Below are 24,982 nucleotides of genomic sequence, written 5' to 3' on the forward strand. Positions count from 1 at the left end.
TGCGTGCGTGCGTGCGTGCGTGCGTGCGTGCGTGCGTGCGTGCGTGCGTGCGTGCGTGCGTGCGTGCGTGCGTGCGCGCGCGCGCGCGCGCGCGCGCGCGTGTGTGTGTGTTTCATGGAGAATAGAGCCATGTGCTCTCAATGCATACCACCACCTGTTATTGGCCCCAGGTCACGCCAAATTCACTCTCAACAAAACAAACAACATCAACAATGTCCATACACACAGCCAGAGCACCTCAGTGCAGTGGGATTCAGTCAGGTCAGCGACTCGCCGTCAGGGCCGGATTAAGATGGGCTGAGCCCAGAGGCTACAGGTTGCAGTGGGCCCCCCTGCAGGGCAAATTTTCATGACGAAATGACATAGACAGCGTTACAATTGCAAGATAAGAATTAAGGATAACACGTCTGTCAGCTGTAGAGATGAGTATTAACGAGATAAGAGCTCTTTTCCAAAATGAGATATATCCATTCTATAGAATGTTGAGAAATTGACATTTTTGTATTGGATATTCCATTGAATTGCATTGCAAAATGCATTTTATAGAGGTTTAAAAAGTATGTTCTCAAAACATTTGAATGGCAAGAATTCACACATAGATGATAGGACTTCTTAACAGTCAATTCCAATATTAAAATGTAAAAAGTCAAAAATGGTGGATATAGCGTTTTGGAAAAGAGCTCTTAGTACAGTTACTGTACTAGACATTCCAGCTTTATTTCACAACATTACATCGTGTCACAAGTTTTGACTTTTGGACAGTCTAGGGGGGGGACCCTGGCAGGTGTGGGTGAGCGGTTAGGGCGTCAGACTTGCATCCCAGAGGTTGCCGGTTCGACTCTCGACCCGCCAGGTTGGTGGGGGGAGTAATCAACCAGTGCTCTCCCCCATCCTCCACCATGACTGAGGTACCCTGAGCATGGTACCGTCCCACCGCACTGCTCCCCATGGGGCGCCACTGAGGGCTGCCCCCTTGCACGGGTGAGGCATAAATGCAGTTTCGTTGTGTGCAGTGTGCAGTGTTCACTTGTGTGCTGTGGAGTGCTGTGTCACAATGACAATGGGAGTTGGAGTTTCCCAATGGGCTTTCACTTTCACTGGAGGAGTTTCCCAATGGGCTTTCACTAGGGTGCAACCCTCTCTAGCCTTTGTGTTAATCCGGCCCTGCTCACGGTCCATACCAAAAATTCCAGACCAGACCCGACTGAATGGATTTTAAGCAGTGAAGTGGCCAAGGATACACATGTAGGGTCAGGTGAGAGTAATGTTGTGGGGTAGGGCGCGCATGGTCGTAGGATAGGATAGACCAATGTTTCTCAAACTTTTTCATACCGAGGACCACCTTGTCCCCCCAAAAATGTTCAGGGTTGACACTGCTTATTTCGCTTACTTTTTATTCACATGACAAGTCTGCCTTATTGTGGTGAAAATTAGACTCAAGCTATGTTTAGCTTTGTAATTATGTTACAACTATATCCTACTGCTAGCTCGTCTTGGAAAAGTAGAAATCCCCTCGTGGACCACCACCTGAGCTCTGTCGCGGACCACCATTGGTCCTCAGACCACACTTTGAGAATCACTGGGATAGACGATAGAGGAACTTAGGAGTGAAGTAGTAGGGAGAGAAGATTACTACTTATCGGGATGAGTAGATTACAAAAAAAAGAAAAAAACTGTATAGTGTGTATTACAATAGGGGAGATTAAATGAAAAGTATTATGGAATGTACTGGAGTAGAGAAAGGTAGATGAATGCAGTACAGCCGAGATGTAGTTCACCGAGATAGGGGAGAGTACATTGCCACAGTAACCTGGTAAGTGTGCATTGGAGGAGGAGGGGGGGGCAGTTGGATTGTGGGAAAGGAAGGGAGCAGAGGTAGAGAACAGGGTAGAGAAGGGAAGAGTGCGTAGATACCTGATGCCTCTGGCCACAGTGCTCACAGCTGGGCCCTACCGGAGGACCAGTGGACGCCGAGTACTTCATACTGGGGGGAGAGAGAGAGAGAGAGAGAGAGAGAGAGAGAGAGAGAGAGAGAGAGAGAGAGAGAGAGAGCGAGAGAGAGAGAAAGAGAGATAGACCTTTAAAAAGCCTTTTATTAACAACATTCAGCCATCATACATTAGCACAGTACAGCCACTGCCCAAAACCAGACCAACACCCCCCCCCCATATGTTCATAATCAGTTCCCCGTTCTCTCCAACCTCACACAACACCCCCCCCCCACACACACACCAAACGTCAACATCACATTTCTCCAAATCATTGACCAAGTGAGAGAGACAGAGAGAGAGAGACAGAGACAGAGAGACAGACATTGAGACATACAATAAAAATGCATCAATGAGCCAAAAGGGAGCCTTCATTACCTACCAAATTGCTCCCATATATTCAAGTACTAACTGTGTGTGTGTGTGCATGTGTGCGTGTGTGTGTGTGTGTGTGTGTCTCACTTGTTGCCGTGGGCCGTTTTCTTGCCCATCCTCTGGAGGTGGAAGGAGCCGCATCCCGCGCAGTGATAGACCAGAGCCTGCTTACTGCCCACACACACACACACACACACACACACAGTTATCATCATAGAAGTGGGTTTTGTATGTTCCAGACAATCTCTGGTGAACCGTTCTAAGAAGTTTCTCTTCTTCCAACAGAAACACACACACACACACACACACACACACACACACACACACACACACACACACACACACACACACACACACACACACACACACACACACACACACACACACACACACACACACACACACACACACACACACTTCCATAGCCATCATCTCAATAGTGTGCCTTGTCTTCATAAGTTCCAAGACAATCTCTTGAGTGTCTTTCTAAGGAGCTTCTCCTCTCCTCTCCTCTCCTCTCCTCTCCTCTCCTCTACTCTCCTCTCCTCTCTTCTCCTCTACTCTCCTCTCCTCTCTTCTCCTCTACTCTCCTCTTCTCTCTTCTCCTCTCCCGTCCCCTCTCTACTGCTCTCCTCTCCTCTCCCATCCCATCCCCTCCTCTCCTGTCCCCGCTCTCTCCTCTCCCGTCCCCTCTCTCTCTACTGCTCTCCTCTCCTCTTTTCTTCGACTCCCCTACTCTACTCTACTCTCCTCTCTCTTCTGCTCTCTTCTTCGTCTCGTCTCCTCTCCTCTCATCTCTTCTTCCTCTCCTCTCTTCTCTTCTTCGTCTCGACTCCTCTCCTCTCTCTCCATTCTCTCTCCGCTGCTCTCTTCTTCGTCTCGTCTCGTCTCGTCTTCTCTCCTCTCCCGTCCCCTCCCTACTGCTCTCTTCTTCGTCTCCGCTCCTCTCCCTACTGCTCTCTTCTTCGTCTCCGCTCCTCTCCCTACTGCTCTCTTCTTCGTCTCCGCTCCTCTCCCTACTGCTCTCTTCTTCGTCTCCGCTCCTCTCCCTACTGCTCTCTTCTTCGTCTCCGCTCCTCTCCCTACTGCTCTCTTCTTCGTCTCCGCTCCTCTCCCTACTGCTCTCTTCTTCGTCTCCGCTCCTCTCCCTACTGCTCTCTTCTTCGTCTCCGCTCCTCTCCCTACTGCTCTCTTCTTCGTCTCCGCTCCTCTCCCTACTGCTCTCTTCTTCGTCTCCGCTCCCCTCCCTACTGCTCTCTTCTTCTTCTCCTTTCCTCCTCTCCTCTCCCATCCCATCCTCTCCTGTCCCCACTCTCACCTCTCCCGTCCCCTCTCTCTCGCTACTGCTCTCCTCTCCTCTCCTCTCCTCTCTCTCTCTACTGCTCTCTTCTTCGTCTCCTCTCCTCTCCTCTCCTCCCCTGTCCCCCTCTCTCTCTCCTGCTCTCTTCTTCGTCTCGTCTCCTCTCTTCTTCGTCTCCTCTTCTCTTCTCTCCTCTCCTCTCCCGTCCCCTCTCTACTGCTCTCTTCTTCGTCTCCTCTCCTCTCCTCTGCTCTGTTGTCAGCACTTGTCAACACTTGGCAGAGTATGTCTGAGTGTTCACAAGAGAGGAAAACACACTTGCAAAAGAGGGACTATTACGGTACGGATTCAGTAGACACGTCTACTGTCGCAGACACACAGTCGCTCGCATGCACGCATAAAATATTCTTTCTAGACTTCAACAGTCCCCAGGGGGACAATGCAGTGACAAGCAGTCACCAGGGACTGAGAGGAAAGAGAAAGAGACAGAGAGAGGCAGAGAGTAAGAGAGAGAGAGTGAGAGTGAGAGAGAAAGAGACAGAGAGAGGCAGAGAGAGAGAGAGAGAGAGAGAGAGAGAGAGAGAGAGAGAGAGAGAAAGAAAGAGAGAGAGAGAGAGAGGGTATGGGAGGTAAAAAAGAAAGCAAAAGACAGTAAGGTAGCTGACAGAGAAAGGGGGAGGAAGAGGTAAAGAAACCCATCTCTCCTGTTCATGTTGCTCTCTCTTTCCTTAGAGAGAGATAGGGAAGGATACAGACATCGCAAAAAAAGAGATGGAGCAAAGGAAAATTAGAAAGAAAAGAAAGAGGCTCTTCATGTGTGGAGGAGGAGGATTGTAGGGATGTATGGCACGACGTCCTGAGTGAGGGAACGATAGTAAACACCAAACTAAATGTGTTAACCAAAGGAAGACAAGAGAAAACAAGATAATATAAATGAATCAGGCCCTAAAGTGGAATACGAAAAGGAAAATGGTGCTTGTGGGAGACTGTGTATGAAGGTACGTTACAACAAAGTCTAAGCTGTTTGAGCACATAAAAAAACGTTGGGTTACGGATGTAACCTTGGTTCTGTGAAGGAAAGAAAGGCTGCCAGACGGCTAGCCCAAGGGGCTGGAATATAATCCGCGCATGCGCGAGTTCTGAGGTACACTTATATCAAAACTTCATCACGTGAGTATGCCGCGCTACTGTACACAGTATATAAGTCCCAGCGCGGCATACTTCGTCCTCATAAAAATCCTGAACGCGAAGTCCAGAGCGACGACGAAGTCTGGCAGCCTTTCTTTCCTTCACAGAACCAAGGTTACATCCGTAACCCAACGTTCTGTTTCACTCAAGAAAGGCTGCCAGACGGCTAGCCCAAGGGGCTGGAATATGTATGCCCAAACGTCGCGGCGGACAACCATACGACAATTGAATAAAGACACTGGACAATGCAAGAGTCAAAGACCCTTATTGAATGTCCACATGCCAACAGGGCTAGAGTGACTGGTTAACAGAACTCAAGTTAAACACAGTCGAATATGTGACCATCTGTCACAAGCTTAGAACCGAATTCCCAAAGGATGTGGGAGATAACATGTTGAGGTTATAGAACCTTGTGAAGATCGACGGTGAAGCCCAGCAGGCCACCGGGCAACCTCTTGTAAAAGGACTCCCTTCAGGAGCGACCATGAGGTGGCTCAGAGTTAGGAGGGCGGTAGGAGTCCAACACAATCGCCTAGTTGAGATTCTGTGTTGAAAGAATCTTCGGCATAAAGTCTGTATTAGGGCGTAGGACCACACCGGTGCCTTCTGGCTGAACATGGAAGCAGTCAGGATGAGTGGACAGCGCATGTAGCTCTCCAATACGCTTCGCTGAGGTGATGGCGAGAAGAAAAATCGCCTTCTGAGACAGCCATTTTAGGTTGATACTCCCAACGGGCTCGAATGGGGGCTTCGCCAGAGCACTGAGGACAATGTGGAACTGCCATGGCGGCACAGATTGAAGCCTCCTTGGGCGCAGTCTTTGAGCTCCTCTCATGAATTGGATAGACAGAGGATTAGCTCCAAGCGTTTTGCCATCTACTCGCTTATGGCAGGCGGATATTGCAGAGAGAAAAACCTTTAGCTTTGAAGGGGACTTGCCTTCACCAAGTTTCTTTTGCAAGAATTCCAGGACTGAAGCTAGAGGGCAGGACCGGGGGCACTCATGCCACTGTTCGCACCATGCTTTGAAGGCTGCCCATCTTTAAGAGTACACAGCTCTTGTCGATGGGGCCCTAGCACACTGCAAGGTTCTTGTAACTGAGAATAACAACCCCCGAGCGAGGAGGGTGTCCCTTCTAACAGCCAGACCCACAAATTTAGGGCGGCTGGTGTCAGGTGCCACAACTCTCCCCTTGCGCAATGGGAGTTGCCATGGGGTACTCGAGAGGAGGATCTGAATCTCTGCAAACCATGGCACATGGGGGCGAAATGGAGCCATTAAGACAACTCTCAGGTTCTCCTTCCTGGTCTTCTCCAGGAATCATGGAGAGAGGGGGGAAGATCGTCCACCCCCAGTGGTGCGTCGTCTTGGTTTAAGGAAAACCAGAGTGGACAGTGGGTCGACTCCCTTGAGGCGAAAAGATTGCTGTGTGCCTTCCCAAAATAAACCCAGATCAGATGCATTGTTTCCGGGTGCAATCGCCATTCACTTGGGTGTGGCTTACCCCTTGACAGCAGGTATGCTGCTGTGTTCAGAGTGCCCGGCAGGTGCACTGCTCTGATCGAGTGGAGTCGAGTGCCTGCTTAGAGGAGGAGTTCCCGGGCCATGTTGCGTAACGCCTGGGACCTCAGGCCTCCCTGGCGGTCACATATGCTATGGCCGACATGTTGTCTGTTCGAATTAAGACACTCTTGTTCTGGAGTACTGGCAAAAAGTGCCGGAGGGCAAGATATATCAGTCTCAACTCGAGAATATTTATGTGGACAGTTTTCCAACACTCCTCTGGCTCCTACATCATTCAAGACTGCCCTCCAGCCTGACAGCGATGCGTCTGTGGTCAGAACTTTGCGCTGGTAGATTCTGCCTAGTCGTACACCTCTGCACAAATTCTGGGGTATGGCCCACTATTGGAGGGCTCATAGGCACACAGGTGGCAGAGGGACAGATTTTCCCCTGTCCAGTACTGGGTGTACTTGGGCAGGTACCACTTTGCACTGGACCCATATCTAGAAGGCCAAGGCGTACCACCTAGGATGCAGCAGCCATGAGGCCCAGCAGCCTCTGACACTGGTGAGCATGCACATTCCTCCGTCCCATGAACTGTGACCGGCATTGTTTCAGGGCAATAACCTCCTGATCCGAGAGACATGCCACCATCGTCAGAGTCCAGTTTCACTCCAAGGAAGGTGATTTGTTGTGAGGGAGGCAGTTGGCTCTTGTCTGAATTGAGAGACAGGCCCAACATTTGTAAGTATTCCATTACCATTGCTGTGTCCTGCCCTGCCTGCTGACTCTACTGGGAACATTTTAACCAGTCGTAATTGAGATAGATAATTGACTCTGACGCCCCTCTGACACAGCGGGCTCAAGGCTGTGTCCATGTATTTTGTGAATGGGATAGGCCGAAGGGAAGGACGTTGAACTCGAAAGTTCTGTCCTCCAACGCAATCGGAGAAACTGGTGATGAGCAGGGTGGACTGCAATGTGGAAATAGGCACCTCTGAAGCCTATACTCGTGAACCAATCCCCGCACTGAATCGATTGACAGATTTGGGTCAGTGACAGCATTTGAAATGCAACGGGCGTAAATACTGGTTTAGTGGCCTTAGGTCCAGTATTGCACGGAATCCACCATCTAGTTTCGGAACTAGGAAGTAGCTCGAATAAAAGCCACTCCGCCGGTCGTTGCGACTTAACTCCCTTATTGCTCCTTTCCTTAACAGAGTATTTATCTCCTCTGTAAGGCCAGCTGCCGCTCTGGGTCTGGCTGATGAGAAACAAGAACACCCTTGAACATGGGTGGGCGGCGCCTGAACTGTAGCCGGTAACCAAACCTTACCGTTGAAACAACCCAAGAACTGGGAGAACACATTTCCCACACCTCCAATTGAGTGTGGGAGAAAACGTGCGGCAGGGCCACCTTCCCCACAAGAGCTGTAGGAGGGAGGACGAGAGCAGCAATAGTCATCCATCGCAAAATAGTTGCCAAAAACCAACGTTATCTGCTCCGTGGATGTTGGCAAACTGTGCCCACTGTCGCATAGGGGTAGCCGCCTCTGGTTGCTCCCACACAGTCGTCATTTCCCTGACAAAGTCCGGGGGAAGAGGTCTGAGCTCAAATCAGAATGATGGGGAGATGTTAAGCCATCTATGTATCCAGCATCAAGGTTATCGGATGCTTGCACTCATAGCAGCTCCACACTATTATCAGCACCTTGTGGGGACAGCTGCTGTGGTGACACCCTTGCAGGCTGCACTGAAGGGGCCATCTGGCGCTCTGTGCCTGATGGCGCAGCCTGGTGCTCGGGCCCTAATGGGGCTGCCTGGTGCCCAGGCCCTAGTGGTGCTGTATGGCGCTCAGCCAGCTGGTGCATCAACCACTGTTGACCGGATGCCAAGGACAAATTCCCCTTCACCAGAGACGCCATTTTATTGCTAGAACATCATAGGTCTCAGACAGTTGCTGAGGAGAGGGTTGAGTAGCTGGTATCGAACCTGAGTCCGTGGACGCCTGGGAGGATGGTGTATCACCTTACTCAGTAGAGTATGTGATGAGAAGGGGAGACCGCTCTCCCTGCCCTTAAAGCTAGTGCATGATCAGGGCTCAGACATGTCACACACAGTGTATGTCCATCTTTCACTGGCATTCTACTGTTGCAATTAAAACAGTTCTGGAATCCAGGCATCGTTTTTTTTTTTTTTTTTTTTTTAACCTATATTAAAATATATAAATGTTATTATTAATATTATTATTACTTCATCATTAAGTATCATTATTATTTCAGTCACACCTTGACTTTAGGCATGAACCTGATAGCACTGTTACTGCCTGGTACCAGATATGGTTCCAGCAGAGGTGCAAGAGATGGTGGGCACTAAGTGTCTCACACTCCAGTAGCAGCACTAATCACCCTAGGTACCGACCCTGGTACCAGCGTTGATCACTCATCGGTACCGAGAATGAGATTGTTGGTACCAAGAGTTGCGCAGCACGAGATCACGTCATGTGAGGCTGCTGGAGTAGCCTATAACATGCTCGCAAGCAACTCCTTCGACAGAGGGAGAGCGGCGGCAGGCAGCGTTGATTAGCTAGAGAGATGTCTCTGTAATCTCTTTCCTCCCTAGAGCAAACCACAACAACAGATTACTTACCTCAAGTTGAATTTCAAGTTGAATTTCAAGTGGAATTCTGGTACCAGCGTTGATCTCTCACCGGTACCGAGAATGAGATTGTCGGTGCCGAGAGTTGCGCAGCACGAGATCACGTCAGATGAGGCAGCTGGAGTATAACATGCACGCAAGCAACTCGATAGAGGGAGAGTGGCGGCAGTTTGTTACACAGGATAATTATTCCACTGCGGAACCAACGAGCCCAGCGAGTAACTTCCTCGACAGAGGAAGAGTCGCGGCCGTCCTGCAGGAGAGTTCATGCACGCAAGCAACTCGATAGAAGAGGGAGAGTGGCGGCAGAATCACAGTGAGCTACTGAACGGCGCCGAAGGTGCCAGTAGCAACATTAGAGATATAGCTAGAGAGATGTCTCTGTAATGTCTTTCCTCCCTAGAGCAAACCACAACAACAGATTACTTACCTCAAGTTGAATTCCAGGTGGATATGCGCCTCGGGGATTCCACGAGAGTAGCTTCACATGCGAAAGCACAAGCTACAGGGAGAAGCCACCGTTACTGTAAGCGGCGATAGCACACCTTAATAAGGTGGGGATAATAGCCTGATAACGATAGCCTGGAGAGGGGCAACAATAGTCACCAGCTCTCGGACAGCTAACTGCCAGTAGGCACCTCGTTACCAGTATCAATTCGTACCTTATCAGATCGCGTGAGGGATTAAAGAGGACGAAGTATGCCGCGCTGGGACTTATATACTGTGTACAGTAGCGCGGCATACTCACGTGATGAAGTTTTGATATAAGTGTACCTCAGAACTCGCGCATGCGCGGATTATATTCCAGCCCCTTGGGCTAGCCGTCTGGCAGCCTTTCTTGAGTGAAACAGAACCAATAGTTGCGATGGGTGCTGGATATGAAAAGAAAAAAAAGTGTGTGGATATTTCTCTTTTTTTTCCCTCTTTTAATGGAGGTACAGCACACAAACCAAAAGGAATATGGTACGCAAAACAAAGACACAGGCCCTGGGTGGAAGAGGTGGAGAATAATTTTGCTTGGGTGAAATAGTGTCTGTGTATAAGTGAATGTACAAGAACACCAAAAGAAAGATGTTAAAGGATAAGTTCAGCCAATTTCAACATGCAGTTGTAATGCTCACACTACCCTGGACTTGTCAGTACATGAGATATATATATATATTTTTTTTTTACTTCAGCCTTTTCTGAGATCCTGGTCATTGTAATGGGGGCAGGTGTTTGTTTACATTTTTTTTTTTTAACATCTTTATTTATTCCCAGAAACATCCTTTTGGGGAAATATTTGGAGTAGGCCTATGTTAAGAATTTTTAAAATATAAACAAAATCTGCTCCCATTAGAATAGCTCAGATCTCGGAAAGGGCTGAGCCGAAAATTGCAGCGTCACCGGGTACTGACAAGTCAAGTGTAGCGTGAGCAATACAACAGCACATTGAAATGGCCAGAAGTGCTCCTTTAAGAACAGGAAGGCAAGAGGGGAAAGAAGGAGAGACACCTTAAGGAGAAGAAGTTAAGGAGGGGGATTTTGAGGGATTGAGTGAGTGAGTGTGTGAGTGTGCTCGAGCGTACGAGTGTGCGTGTGCAAGTGTGTGCCTGAGCCACAGGGAGCAGACTGTGTCTCGGTGGGGGCTCTGCATGGCCCGGGGAGGCTTTTCCCTTCTGTAAGCCAGCTCATGCCAGTCATGGTGCTGTAGGCTATAGAAAGACAGATACAGGTGGCAGAGAGAGAGAGAGAGAGAGAGAGAGAGAGAGAGAGAGAGAGAGAGAGAGAGAGAGAGAAAGAGAGAAAGAGAGAGAATGGACCTAGCCGAGTGTGGATGAGTGGAACGGTGACAGTTGCCTGTCAACGCAGGTTAATCAGCTGGCAAACTGGATCTGAACCAAATAAGGGCTCACTGCATTGTACTTAACAGTGGAAGAGGCGACAGCTAGCAACGAAGGGGGGAGCAGAGGTTGTATGAGTTTGCTTAGTAAGAGGTTTATTACTAATACAAAATAAAGATAGTACTATATACAGTATGTCTTGTATATATACTGTACATGAGTATAGAAGTGTAATACAATTATATAAAACGAACGTGACTTTTTTCATTTAAGTGTTTCCCCATTTGTTGTTAGAGTAGTAAGTTAATCAAATTTGCCCCCTAGGCCTGAGTTGACATCCCTGCCCTATGCCATATGGTTATTTCATTTCATTACTACTTCTTAAAACAGCTAGGCTCATCGGTGAGACAGTGTAGGATTCAGGGTGTGTTTTGGCTGTCACCCCCACAGGCCTTGACCTTAACTTTGACCTTTGGCATAGACTCAGGCTGTGTCTCAAATCACACACTTGTGCACTTCGGGCAATGTTTTTCAGTGCCTAGGGCACTCACGCTGAAAATTTCAGTTGAGCCAGTGCACTGAAAGTGCCAGGATGATCCCCTAACAATGGCGGAAAAATGCAGTGCTTGAATGATGGACACTGCACGCACTAAACGGCGGCCATGTTGACAAGGACACGGAGGAAATGTGGCATTCAGTTCGGTAGAAGAGTTTGGTCAAAGAGTTGGTCTCCTAAATTCTTTAAGTAATGTTGATGGGACACCAACCTTTTCATGCCAACTTAAGTATTGTATGTGTGATTGTTGTCCTTTGGGGTGAAGGACATGGAAACACAAGCACCAGACGCTGTGCATTGTAAACAGTAACCAACTCATATTTTGGCGAGCTAATGCCATGCTCAGCCGTCACTTCCAGCGAGGGCACAGTGCATAGTGCTCAAATTTTTCCACGACACTATGCACTAAACTGACTGTCAGTGCACTGACACAAGTGCGTGATTTGAGACATAGCCTCAGAGCTCCAGTTTAGTGACCCTGAGGCTAGTGCTCCAATCCAGACGGGGCGACTGTACGACTCTTCACTAGACGAAAGTGTTAGTCGCAATACCATTGGTCTGTCTAAGTGTGCAAATATGCATAATGACAAATCAAATAGCTTGATTCAAATTTCTTGATGCACCTCGGCCGGTCAGTATTTGGGTCAATGACGTTCTTTTGGGCTCAGACGTCAGGTGGTACAAACACAGCTAATGCCCATAAATTAATTTGTAATTAATTTAATTTAATTAGTAATTAATTTAGGTGCTGTTTCCACGTAGACTGCCATTTTAAAATGTGGATTCTTCTTCTTCTCCTGTTTAGGTGTAAACGCAACATGTGGATAAAAATAAAAACTCCATTGTAAGTGGGTTTTAGCCCCCTAAATGGAACAGACCACCCTTTTTTGTTTTTCACATATTTACAGTATTTCCCAACATTATTCGTGAATGTGCATATCATTTTCTTCTCAGTGTTTTCAGTTCTTAGATTCATTGGATCAGAATTATTAGCATAGCTTAGCATAATCACTGGAAGTAACTGGTATCTTTAGCATCAAGTCACAAGTGATCACTGGACAGAATTAAACTGCTGTTTTACACTCTGGTGAATTTTACATTAATTTTAAAATGGTTTATAAGTACATTTGAGGATGTTTTACTTTGTACCATAGACTTGCATTAGTATGCCTAATTTGGCTATACTGTTAAACGGGGCAATGCAATCACATAGACGAAAATGATATGCACATTCATGAATAATGCATGGAAATACTGCACATATGTGAAAATCAAAAAAGGGTGGTCTGTTCCTTTAAAGGAACAGACCACCCTTTTTTGATTTTCACATATTTGCAGTATTTCCAAGCATTATTTATGAATGTGCATATAATTTTCGTCTATGTGTTTGCATTGCCCCGTTTAACAGTATAGCCACATTAGGCATAGCAATGCAAGTCTATGGTACAAAATAAAACACAATCAAATGTACTTATAAACCATTTTAAAATTAATGTAAAATTCACTGGAGTGTATAACGGCAATTTAATTCCGTCCAGTGACCACTTGTGGCTTGATGCTAAAGATACCAGTTACTTCCAGTGATTATGCTAAGCTATGCTAATAATTCTGATCCAATAAATATAAGTACTGAAAACACTGAGACGAAAATGATATGCACATTCATGAATAATGTTGGGAAATACTGCAAATATGTGAAAATCAAAAAAGGGTGGTCTGTTCCTTTAAAGCAGGATTTTTGATAAGCAGGTTTTGAATCTCCGTTTACGTGAAAACGGAAGGCCAAAACAAATGCTTTTTCAAAACTAGACTGCCTGTGCAGTCGCCTTCGACTGCTTAAGGTATATCCCCGAAACGCGACGCTTCCAGTCCCCCATCATTCCTACCACTCCCGTCCACCATTTCGTAAACGTATATGATACATACAGACGTGACATGACGTGCATAGGCTTAAAACCAAACGAGTATTGTGAAAATGAAGCAAAAAATGGGGCAAATGGTAATACTGTTTTAATGGTTCAGTGGATATACCACATTAGGTACAGTGTAATAACCAGTGTAACAATATTTAATACAATGTAATACCAGTTTACACCGCCATTTTTTTAACTTACATCATGTGTTTGTGCGTAAGTGGTATTACATGGTATTGCATATTGTTACACTGGTATTACACTATATTATATGGTATTGCATACTGTTACACGTTATTACACTGTACCTGCTATTGCATATTGTTACACTGGTATTACACTAGTATTACATGGTATTAAATATTGTTACATTGGTTATTACACTGTACCTAATATGGTAGATTCACTGAAATGGTGAACCATTAAAATAAGGTGTTACCGGGCAAATCAATCCACCCAGTCAGATGTTATGGGCCAAATGAAAATTCCGCCATTTTGAAAGTGTTGTCTTCCAAACTCGAATCAGTTCATGAACCTACCCTAGAGCATTCACACACAAAATATGGGACAAATCCATCCACCCGGTCAGTAGTTATGGGCCAAACAATAATTCGGCCATCTTGAATTCAGCCATCTTGAAAGTGTTGACCTCCAAACTCGAATCAGTTCATGAACCTACCCTAGAGCATTCACACACCAAATCTGGGACAAATCCATCCACTCGGTCAGAAGTTATGGACCAAACAAAAATTCGGCCATCTTGAATTCAGCCATCTTGAAAGTATTGACCTCCCAACTCGAAGCAGTTCATGAACCTACCCTAGAGCATTCACACACCAAATCTGGGACAAATTCATCCACCCGGTCAGAAGTTATGGACCAAACAAAAGTTCGGCCATCTTGAATTCAGCCATCTTGAAAGTGTTGACCTCCAAACTCGAATCAGTTCATGAACCTGCCCTAGAGCATTCACCCAAAAAATCTGGGACAAATCCAAACATCCGTTCAAAAGTTATCGCGTTAACACGAAAGACCTTACGCGGCGGCGGCGCACGCAAAACCATTACATCCCCGACGCTCCGCGTTTCGGGGATATAAAAAGCGGGCTACGTGGAAACGGCTTCTTATGTAATCCTTTAAAAATAGAGACAACATTACCATTGGCAGTGGTTGCACTACCCTGACATGTGCTACCACTAAAACGTCACTGACCCATTTCTCAGATCACCGTATCCATGTTCATATTCGTATTCATATTCATAGTCATTTCCATTCATTGTCAGTCTTTGTATCTGAAGAAAGTCACCTGGCAGAGTTCTTGACCTTGGCCTGTCCGGTGCGCACCCTGACGAAGACACGGATGTAGAAGTCTACGCTGACGCTGAGCAGAGGCTCGATGTAGCGCTGGTACACGTTGGCCCGCTGGTCCAGACTGTGCAGGATAATGCGCAAGGCCTGAGGTAAAAGTCATACACGTCAACGTTAGTGATCTATTCATTAATCAAACAAAAAAAATTGAATACAATTAAACTCTCCTTTTATTTTATTCCATATCAATTTATCAATTTTTTGTATCAATTTTACATTGTGTCTAGTTTTGTCTGCTTTCTTTGTCAAGTCTTGCGCGGTTAGCCTCTGGGCCTAGCAAATAAATTGAATTGAGTAAAATACGTGTATATCCATTCACTCATTAAATTGAGTGATCAAGTATGTCTAGCTAGCAAGTACGGTATCAATACATACATCCAATCAATCAATCAATCAATCAATCAATCACACAAAGGTCTGTCACACACGTTAACATCAGGCTTGTACGAAATTCCGAATGGAAAGAATTTCAATTCAAAATAATGCTATTATACGAACACTAGGTGGTGCCATTACCTTGAATTTCTTTGAATTTAAGCTACACCACACATTGAAAGTACATAGAACACCACCACCTAGTGTTCGTATTATGGCATTACTTTGAATGGAAATTCTTTCCATTCGGAATTTCGTACAAGTCTGGTTCACATGCACGCATGTAGTATGCACTCCTCACCATTTCGTGGCAGGATTTGAGCTTGATGGACATGGAGCCGTATTTGCTGTAGCACGTCTCTCCACTGTTACCAGCCATCACAGCCATGTCTGTGCAGGTGATGCAGAGCAGGCCTGGAACCCAGAGGGACAGGGACAAAGACAAGGACAGGAGGGTGAGGGTACATGACATTACATGATCTGCCTCTTATCTGATGGGGTGACCGTTAATTCCGTGGAAACAAAAAAGTGAAAGCCCAACTGGGAAACTCCAACTCCCATTGTCATTGTGACAGCACTCCGCAGCACACAAGTGTTCACTGCACACAACAAAATTGCATTTTATGCCTCACCCGTGCAAGGGGGCAGCCCAGAATGGTGCCCCAAGGGAGCAGTGTGGCAGGACGGTGCCATGCTAAGGGTACCTCAGTCATGGAGGAGAATGGGGGAACCGGTCAGGCGTCAAGCATGCGACTCAGTTAGCTGCGCATAGACTCTTCGTTTGGAATTCCGACGGTATCTAAGGGATAACGTTGTAGAAACCATGCACATGATCTACGGAAAATAATAATCACAAAGTCGGCATTCCAAACGAACGTTTTTACATTTACTGTAGGTAGTTCAGAGCACCAGATAGATTTACTAACGCTCAGAACTCATCATCCGTTACACTCACCCCTCTAAAGCTCACTCTCATTCGGGTCACAGTACCAGTGTCATCTAAAGCCAATTCTAGTTGTTACAGGGTACTGGTTACAGCTCCTGGGGCATTCTGGGGTTAGGGCAGTGTTTCTCAAAGTGGGGCGTAAGCCCCCCTGGGGGGGGCGTGGAGGCATTGCAGGGGGGGCGTGTGACATATGATTGAGTTTTTTTTCCCCTAAGGAAATTGTAACCTGTCTCGCCAATAAGCAATACATGTTAAGCCCTCACCAACATTATATTATAAATTGTCATGAAATTGAATAGCATAGGAAATGAACACACGTCCCTCTTTGTTTTATCTCACCAGTCACCTTTCCTTTGATTCTGCGCAGCGATCTTAAAATCAGTCTGCGCGAGTACTACTGTTGCTTTGGGGGGGCTTGGAAGCATCCAGACCCTCCGAAAGGGGGGAATGATGGGAAAAGTTTGAGAACCACTGGGTTAGGGTACTGTAGGTGCCTTGCTCAGGGGCACTTCAGGGAGAAGTAAGGGTGTGATTCGAACCTGCAACCCTCTGATCTTAAGACCAACTCCCGGATCATTAGGGCACGGATACATTTATAGTACAACCAGAGGAAACAGTCTGCTACACTTGCGAAAACCCATAAAAAACAATTTGCAATCACACGTGACCTTCTTTTGCTGTGACACGCCATTTCTGGAATGTGCCCTTTATCAGACATGGCATTATTATTCTGGCATGTGTCCAAACTTTGGTGTCACAACCAGACTTGTGACATAACATGTCTGGAAAAATATGGTATTCAGACTTTGCTTCTGTTTCCCAACTGTTTATTCGTCCAGAACCTAGAAATCTTAGGGCGGATAGGAACGATTTACACTCTAAACATTTCAAACTTTTGTTTGAACTGTTTGGGCAACATCTTGTCAGTGTGTGTGTGTGTGTGTGTGTGTGTGTGTGTGTGTGTGTGTGTGTGTGTGTGTGTGTGTGTGTGTGTGTGTGTGTGTGTGTGTGTGTGTGTGTGTGTGTGTGACAGGACATACCTCCTTCACTCACAGCCTGTACCGCTGCGTCTAGGAAGGGCGCCGGGCTTCCGTAGGGGTCCAGGTCGATGACGTCAAAGCGCTGGTTCTTCCCCCGGGCCTCGTACATGACCATACTGTAGAGGTAGAGAGTCTTAAGTCACGTGCAAAAGTTCAAGAATTCATGCACAGATGGTGGTTTAAAAAAAAAAGGACTTAACCATTCAAAGCAAAAGTTTGGGAGCGAACCTGGTGACACAGTAGAGGCGAAAAGAGATCTTCGCTCTCATAAGAAATGAACTAAGTCAAGAAAGTGTGTGTGGTAAACTTTTTCATTTTTTCACTTTCAGTCACATTTCTCAACCCCATCTAGTGGCAGAAAATGCATTTGCCTGGTGAGTTGGTCTAGTAGTACTACACTGTTGGAAGTCAGACACCAAGGGACGGAAAACCTATCCTCCAATTGCGACGCTCCAGGCGCAGTCATGGTTTGAATCAGTGTAGCCTGGTTCTCACCCTTGGTGGAGCTAAGCCGAACTACACCACACACATAGGTCTGGAACCCTGAAAATGCCTCGAGCCAGAAAATTGTCGGCGCGTTTTTTGTCAAGTGTTCTACCAATGACATTCACCATTTCCCAATGTCATGTGTTCTAGCCCTGGTGGTGCGTGAAACGCCTAGTGATTGGATACTCTTTGGTGAACTCTGTGGAGTATCCAATCACTAGGCGTTACACACACTACCAAGGCTAGAACACCTGACATAAGGTGAATATCATTGGCAGCTCACATTAAGGAGTCACAGGACAGTTTAAAGACTACATTAACTCTTTAGAAATCAACAGAAAACGTTTTTTGAAGGAATTTGTTGGTGGTAGACAAATGGCTTCTGAAGGCGGAGCCAAAGCGTGCTATCCCAGACCTAGTAGTGGAGCTCACAAAGCTCAGCGGAACTACACAGGTCGTTCTGAACCAATTCCACAGCATTCTGAACCAGTTCAGTGCCATACTAAACATGCCATGTTTCAAGCACAACAGAAATGCTCTACACTACAGAACAATACTATCTGAGGTTAACCGAGAAAATGGAATAACAACTTAAAATGGCAATCAGGCTAAACAACCAGCAACATTTCTGCTGACATTTGAGAGCAAGCAAGTCTCATTTTTTTTACCCCGAGCCATTCATACCCAGAGCCATTCATCTCAGGTTTAGGGACAAAGTGGCAGACACAGACACAGACAAAAAGGGGGTAGGACTAAAGAGACTTTTAGGATATTTCCAGTTCTGGCACCGGACTGCAATGAGATGGCACCAGAAGATGCATGTCCGAGAGATAATGACTCCCTCCGAGAACAGAGGTGAAAAATTAGACGGGGAGTACAGAAATTGGGAATGAGAGCGACAGAGCGAAACATAAGAAAGAAAGGAACTAGAAAGGAGAGGAGAAAATGGGGGTCATATTGGGATTCGGCTCAAACATGAAGCAGGAGGTCTGTGTACAAGAAAGAAATAATGAGAGGAGAGAGAGAGAGAGAGAGAGAGAGGGAGGGAGAGAGAGAGAGAGAGAGAGAGGGAGGGAGAGAGAAAGAGAGAGAGAGAGAGAGAGAGAGAAGGAGAAGCGGAGAGAGTAAGAAATGGAGTGAGAATGTTGTGGCGATGATATTTGGAACCTTTTCGTATTGAGTAATGGTACCGTTTTTTCATTGCAATAAATTAATTGCAAACCAGTTAATTGTCTCCTTTATTATGTGTATCCAAGGTACGTCTGACCTAGCCTGGCTCTCACGCACGCCAGTCCAATCAGAATCACGGGGCAGGATCGCGGGGAGGGTTACATACAAGTCAGTGGTTGAAGTAGTACGTGATTTTTTAAAAAGCCACGCGAAGTCTCCAATCACGTTCGACCTGTTTTGAACACACCCACGCCTTTCCAGAGCTAAGCGATTGTCAATATTCCATCCATCGTGTGAGAACCAGGTTACGTTTGACCAAGCATTTTTTTAAGGATGTCATCATGATTACGATGCTTTTATGATTGGTTAATAGTCACATTTTCCATTGATATCATGCAACTCCAAAACGCAAATACACATTTTTTTCACTACAAAATTAAAACATGACTGAGCTACATAGGCTACTTATGACAGTCTAAAGACTGTAAATTGTGTTTCAAAGCGAATATTGAATGGTTGTGTTATATTAAACTAAGATTTATCAGAATTCTTTCACACACTTTCAGGCGACCCCATTTAAAAATCCAGGCAACCCAAATGGGTCCCGACCCCAGTGTTGAAAAACACCATCCTCAAGTGTCTCTCTAACCTGGCATCTCTCTGGCTGGCGTGAACCAGGTGTGCCACTTGGTTGTGCTGGGCGTTGCGGGCGATGAGGGCGGCCGCCTTGGCCGAGAAGTCGTTGGCGGTGACGCTGCGCAGGCCGGGGATCTCCAGGGCGAAGCGCACCGAGCGCAGCCCCGACGCCGCCAGCCCCTCCAGCACTCGCAGGCCTTGCTGCGGGGGAATAGACATTTACATTACATTAACCCATTGTAGCCTAGCCCTTTTTGGGAAAAGGTGCCCTCTCCCTATTAAAACCTAAATATTTCAGCCTCCGAAGCACAAAAAACACATGAAATGAGTTGCATCTAAAAGCTAGAACCTTAATTCTGCACTAGAATGTGTTCATTCAGCTCTTACATATCCACATTCCAAATAAAACAGCTCAAATCTCAAGAACCTTAACGCAGCATATACTGTGTGTCGATCCAGGACACAATGGGTTAAAGGAGCACTTCTGCCAATTTTAATATGCTGCTGTATCGCTCACACTACCCTTGACTTGTCAGTACCCGGTGATGCTGCATTTTTCGGCTCAGCCCTTTCCGAGATCTGGGGCCTATACTACAAAGCCGGTTCAGGATAAGTCAAGGTTAAGTTAAGGGGTAAATCATCTAATACAAGAGCTTTTCTTAAGAAAATGAGGACTCTAGGCTCTTCTATTAGATGGTTTACCTCTTAACTTAACCTTAACTTATCCTGAACCAGCTTTGAAGTATAGGCCCCTGAGCTATTCTAATGGGGGCAGATTTTGTTTACGTTTTTAAAAAATCTTAACATAGGCCTACTCCAAATATTCTCCCAAAAGGTATCACTGTTTTCTAGTTGTCTGCTAATGTTGCATAAGCTTTTGGATGTTATTGGGAATGAATCGAGATGTTTTTTTTTAGTTTTTTTTTATGTAAACAAACACCTGCCCCCATTACAATGACCAGGATCTCGGAAAAGGCTGAAGAAGAAGGTACTGACAAGTCCAGGGTAGTGTGAGCATTACAACGCATGTTGAAATAGGCTGAACTTGTCCTTTCAGGGTTATAAATAAACGTTTTGTTTTAATCACTAACCAATTTGGCTAGTAGATGTTAAATCTTACTAGCCAAGCATACACTCCCTATTAGTCAAAGTGCCTTGTAAGTTTTCTTGTGTACCAGCAAAACTGAACTTTCACAAGCATTTGGCCGGTTGCAGTGGTGTAGTCTACTTTTTTTTATAGTGGGTATACTGTATATTTGAGCATTTTTTGAAGTGGGTATACTGTATATACAGCTCCAGGCCTTTTTATTAGAATACCATGAAAAAGTTGATTTATTTCCATAATTCCATCAATAATGTTAAACTGTCATGGATTGTAGATTCATGGCCCAGTTTTTTAACTATTCCAATCATTAAATTGTTTATTTTTACACATTTTGGTCTTCCAGCTCAAAAAAAACATGAATTGGGGAATTCACATCATTAGAATATTGTAATAAAATCACAATTTTCTTCATCAAAATTTGTTTCACATCAGTCCACATCAAATCAGTTGAACTTTGGTACTTTCTACACAACATGCAATGTTCAATACTTGGTTAGGACTCTCTCTGTCTTAATATTATTAATAATAACGGCCATGATGCGTTTAACATTGAAGTCAATGGCAGAAACAGTGCATGGGAGTAATGGAAGGCCAGATATCCTTGATGCTTTGCCGTCAGCTGTTTTTGTATAGCTGACCTGGTGTCCCACACTTCACTCTTCAATATACCCTGTAGATTTCCATGCCACGTTTTGGCGCTAACTCACCAGTTTAATTCTAAATAACCAGAAATGAAACCCCACTGAAAATGAATGGGGTTTTATTTCTGTTGAGTTAGAATTAAACTGGTGATTTAACACCAAAACGTGGCATGGAAATCTACAGGGTATATTGAAGAGTGAAGTGTGGGGCACCACGTCAACAAACAAGAACAGCTGACAGCAAAGCATCAAGGATATCTGGGCTTCCATAACTCCCATGCACTGTTTTTGCCATTGACTTCAATGTTAAACGCATCATGGCCATTATGAAGACAGAAAATGTCCTAACCAAGTATTGACCATTGCATGTTATGTAGAAAGTACCAAATTTCAACTGATTTAATGTGACCCGAATTTTGATGAAGAAAAATGTGATTTTATAACAATATTCTAATAATGCGAATTCCCCAATTCATGGTTTTTTTGAGCTGGAAGGCCAACGTATATAAAAAGAAAAAAAATAATGATTGGAATAGTTAAAAAACTGGGCCATGAATCTACAATCCATGACAGTTTAACAGTATTGATGGAATTATGGAAATAAATCAACTTTTTCATGGTATTCTAATAAAAAGGCCTGGAGCTGTATTTGTGCTATTCAAAACAATGGATCAATCAATTTTAGGTGGGTATACTGAAATCCCTGAAATTTAGAAGTGCGTATACTCCGTATACCTGCGTTCTACGTAGACTACACCACTGGCCGGTTGGCTGGTGTTAATTTAGAGCCCTGATTACATTACATTACACTTAGCTGACGCTTTGATGGAATGGACACATACAATGCACAGATTACCGGGAGCAGAGTCATCATAGACAGACACACACACTTCTAATCAACACCACCGAGCGCAGGCCTGCCGCCACCAGCAACTCCAGCACACACAGGCCTTGCTGCGGAGGAATCAATGGACAGACGACTCAACACATCAGGGGAGAAATGAACTCAAAATATGAACCTCTCGCCGTACGTTTAATTCATAACTGAAGCAATGACCGGGGGCGGGACATGAGACAAAGAAAGCTGGAAGCGCCTTTCTTTGACATTCTAAAATAAAGTAAAGACGGCAAAGAGAGATATCCTCCGCGCTCCTGCACTTCACAATCTAGTGCGTCTCGGGAAAGGACTTGGTAAATGCAGGGGAAGAAAGGAATCACCGGAGCGTCTTCAGATGTGGAAAATAACTAGTTTTATTGGGCAAGCGCCAAGACTAACGTTTCGACGTTCACACGTCTTCTTCAGAGTCAATATTCTGAAGAAGACGTGTGAACGTCGAAACGTTAGTCTTGGCGCTTGCCCAATAAAACAAGTTATTTTCCACATCTGAAGATGCTCCGGTGATTCCTTTCTTCCCCTGCAAAGTAAAGATGGCCTTTCTCTTTGCCCCTACCTCACATTTCTCCCCAACAGAGGCAGTGACGAAGCTCTCCTCCTCCTCTTTCCCGCCTCCATTCTCCTTCTTCTCCTTCCCGTTCCCGTTTCCCGTCGTCTCACTCCCGTTCCCAGCATCCTTCTCTTTCTTCTTCTCCTCCTCCTCCTCCTTCATCCCATCCATCGTTTCCTGGTTCTCTGAGGACTTGTCTTTGTCGTCGGCCAGGCACACCACCACGCGCTCCTTCTCGCCGGGCACCACGAGCCGCACGCCTTTCTGAGACAGCTGCTCTCGGGCAAACTCTGTGATCACGGCACATCTGCAGACACAACAGCGGAGATTGTAAACAAAATCAAGGAGCCTTTCATATAGAAAAAAACATCAAGTCAGCACATGGGCTTGTGTTGTGCATTTGATGCATTTAAAGAAACACAGCTGCGGGTACGAAGAATGGAGATAGGTAGGGAGGTCATAGTTTCAATAAATAATCCCCTAACCTTCATCATCATAGGCATGCCAAGGCCCTCCCGTCAGCTAATGTAAGATATCAAAGGTATGAGAAGTGTACGAGTGAAAATGAGGCATTCGTCTTATGCAATATAGCTGTGTGCAGGGCTCTAAATTAACTTTTTTCATTACCAGCCAAAATGTCCAGTATTTGTTAATCTTACTAGCCAAACACACACTCAGTAATGGGTCGAAGTGTCTAGTAAGTTGTTCTTTTCTGCCAGCCAAATTGAAATTTCACCAGCATTTGGCCGGTTGGCTGGTGTTAATTTAGAGCCCTGGCTGTGTGTACAATAATGTGTTACACTGTGCAGCACATTATTTTCAACCACTTCTGAATTCAGATCTTTATATAATGATATAGGACACACAAAGACAATGCGTGTCATTCAAAGTCTATTCAAAGCAGCCTGAATCTGGAGTCGTTCACAAAGCATTCAGACAGCAGGGGCCTCGCTACTCACGTCAAGTCCCGGTTGAACTCCTGCACGGGGTTGTAGAACACCTCATTGGCACTGGGAAACAAGATAGCCGCTTTGCCCTCCCTGACCACAGTCTCTCCTGGCCGAAGCCCTGCTTCTGTTGCTGTGCCGGTCTGGTTGGTAACGCCGGCTGTGGATGCCGGTGCCACTGTGCCGTCTGTTGCTGTTGTTGTGGTGGTGGTGGTGGTGGCCGTGTTATTCTGGGATGCCCCCAACACCTCCATGGTCCTAAGCCCCCTCAAGGGCACTCTTCTTCCCAAGTCTTTGGGGAAGGCCCTCCCTGCGGTTACACACAGCGACAGTGCGACTCGAAGCTGCATGCAAAGCACTTTCTACTCTAGGCAGAGAGAACCTGGTGATGAGAGAATCGTTTTACGCAAAAGAAATGGTTTTACTGAAAGGTTCCAGCTAAAAGTTTGGGCTATGTTCAGCTGACATACCCTACACTGTCAGTATCTATAAGCTGCATGACACAATATAAGTGGAACCTACTTGTGTTGCCTACTGTTACCTCGTTACTTCATGGAAAGTGTCAAATTAGTCGAAACAACACTGGTCATGGATTGACGTTTCTGAATGAGCACATTCGTACATGCTACTTCTGAGAGTTCCAGCAGCTTCCTGCGATGTCTGCTAAAACGACAACACTATAGCAAATCAAAGAACGCTGAATCTAACATATTGCCAAACGTTCAACTGCAATTAATCTAGTGACATTAGATTCATAAACCAAGTGAACTTCCTTAACCTTGCTTCAAGTCACTGCATGCATGAAAATATTGGCAACTTGCTAACAGTGAGCATAATCTTACCGATGAAGCCAAACCGTCGGTGGCAGTTCCCTCTAAAACGTTACAAACCGCAAATTCTGCTAACAATATATCATCGACACTGTTCAGAAACACTAGAACGTAAAGCTATTTGTTTCAATTTACACGTGAAACGCGTGCGGCATTTGATGTTTCTGTCCACATGGAAGTCGAGGTGGACATGACTACGGCAAGCCGAGAGGCAAAACGAAAACACGAAAGTCATCATTACGCCGTGACGCCCACGTTCGGCGCTGTGAGACCACATAATGTAGCGCAATGTGGTGTAATATAAGGACATGTAGGACAGAGAGGGTCATTCACCCTAGCACAGTGCATTCAGGATAACTGGGACAATTCTACTTGGAATCCATCAAACACTGCAAGTGCTATATAATGGATTTAATAACTCTAAATATAAAATTTGAATTATTTACAAAGAATAACCTATTAAAAAGCCATAGCCTAGTAATTAATGTGCATGATATTAAATAACATATAAACTTCATATGGTGTAGCCTATTTAAGCTACTGTGTCAGTCATTGTAGGCCTAATACAATACATTTTACTGAGCTCCATTAATTGGTCATTGACGCGTACATAACACTCCCATTTCCATTGCCTTTTTAAAATTAAAAAGACACCATTCTTAACTGCATATCCCTTTTCTGCTGGGGA

At 45.5% G+C, this 24,982-nt stretch overlaps 1 protein-coding gene across 2 annotated transcripts in view; it reads right to left on the reverse strand.

The window, feature by feature from the left end:
• The window catches only part of trmt1 (tRNA methyltransferase 1), a 40,587-nt gene extending 16,085 nt beyond the window's left edge, over positions 1–24,502 (reverse strand). Inside the window, exons 1-9 of one of the 2 annotated variants that reach the window (XM_063206087.1) lie at positions 24,307–24,502; positions 23,477–23,774; positions 22,524–22,824; positions 19,340–19,527; positions 17,035–17,150; positions 15,350–15,462; positions 14,612–14,760; positions 2,451–2,534; positions 1,915–1,984 (exon numbers count right to left, since the gene is read on the reverse strand). In XM_063206087.1, coding sequence (XP_063062157.1) covers positions 1,915–1,984; positions 2,451–2,534; positions 14,612–14,760; positions 15,350–15,462; positions 17,035–17,150; positions 19,340–19,527; positions 22,524–22,824; positions 23,477–23,718 — 1,263 coding nt within the window. In that variant the 5' untranslated portion in view covers positions 23,719–23,774; positions 24,307–24,502. Of the gene's footprint in view, positions 1–1,914; positions 1,985–2,450; positions 2,535–14,611; positions 14,761–15,349; positions 15,463–17,034; positions 17,151–19,339; positions 19,528–22,523; positions 22,825–23,476; positions 23,847–24,306 lie in introns of both variants that reach the window. The other variant, XM_063206032.1, reaches the window with a different exon arrangement.
• Positions 24,503–24,982: the final 480 nt, after the last annotated feature.

The sequence above is a fragment of the Engraulis encrasicolus genome, chromosome 1, assembly GCF_034702125.1.
Source record: "Engraulis encrasicolus isolate BLACKSEA-1 chromosome 1, IST_EnEncr_1.0, whole genome shotgun sequence".
NCBI classification, from domain to species: domain Eukaryota; kingdom Metazoa; phylum Chordata; class Actinopteri; order Clupeiformes; family Engraulidae; genus Engraulis; species Engraulis encrasicolus.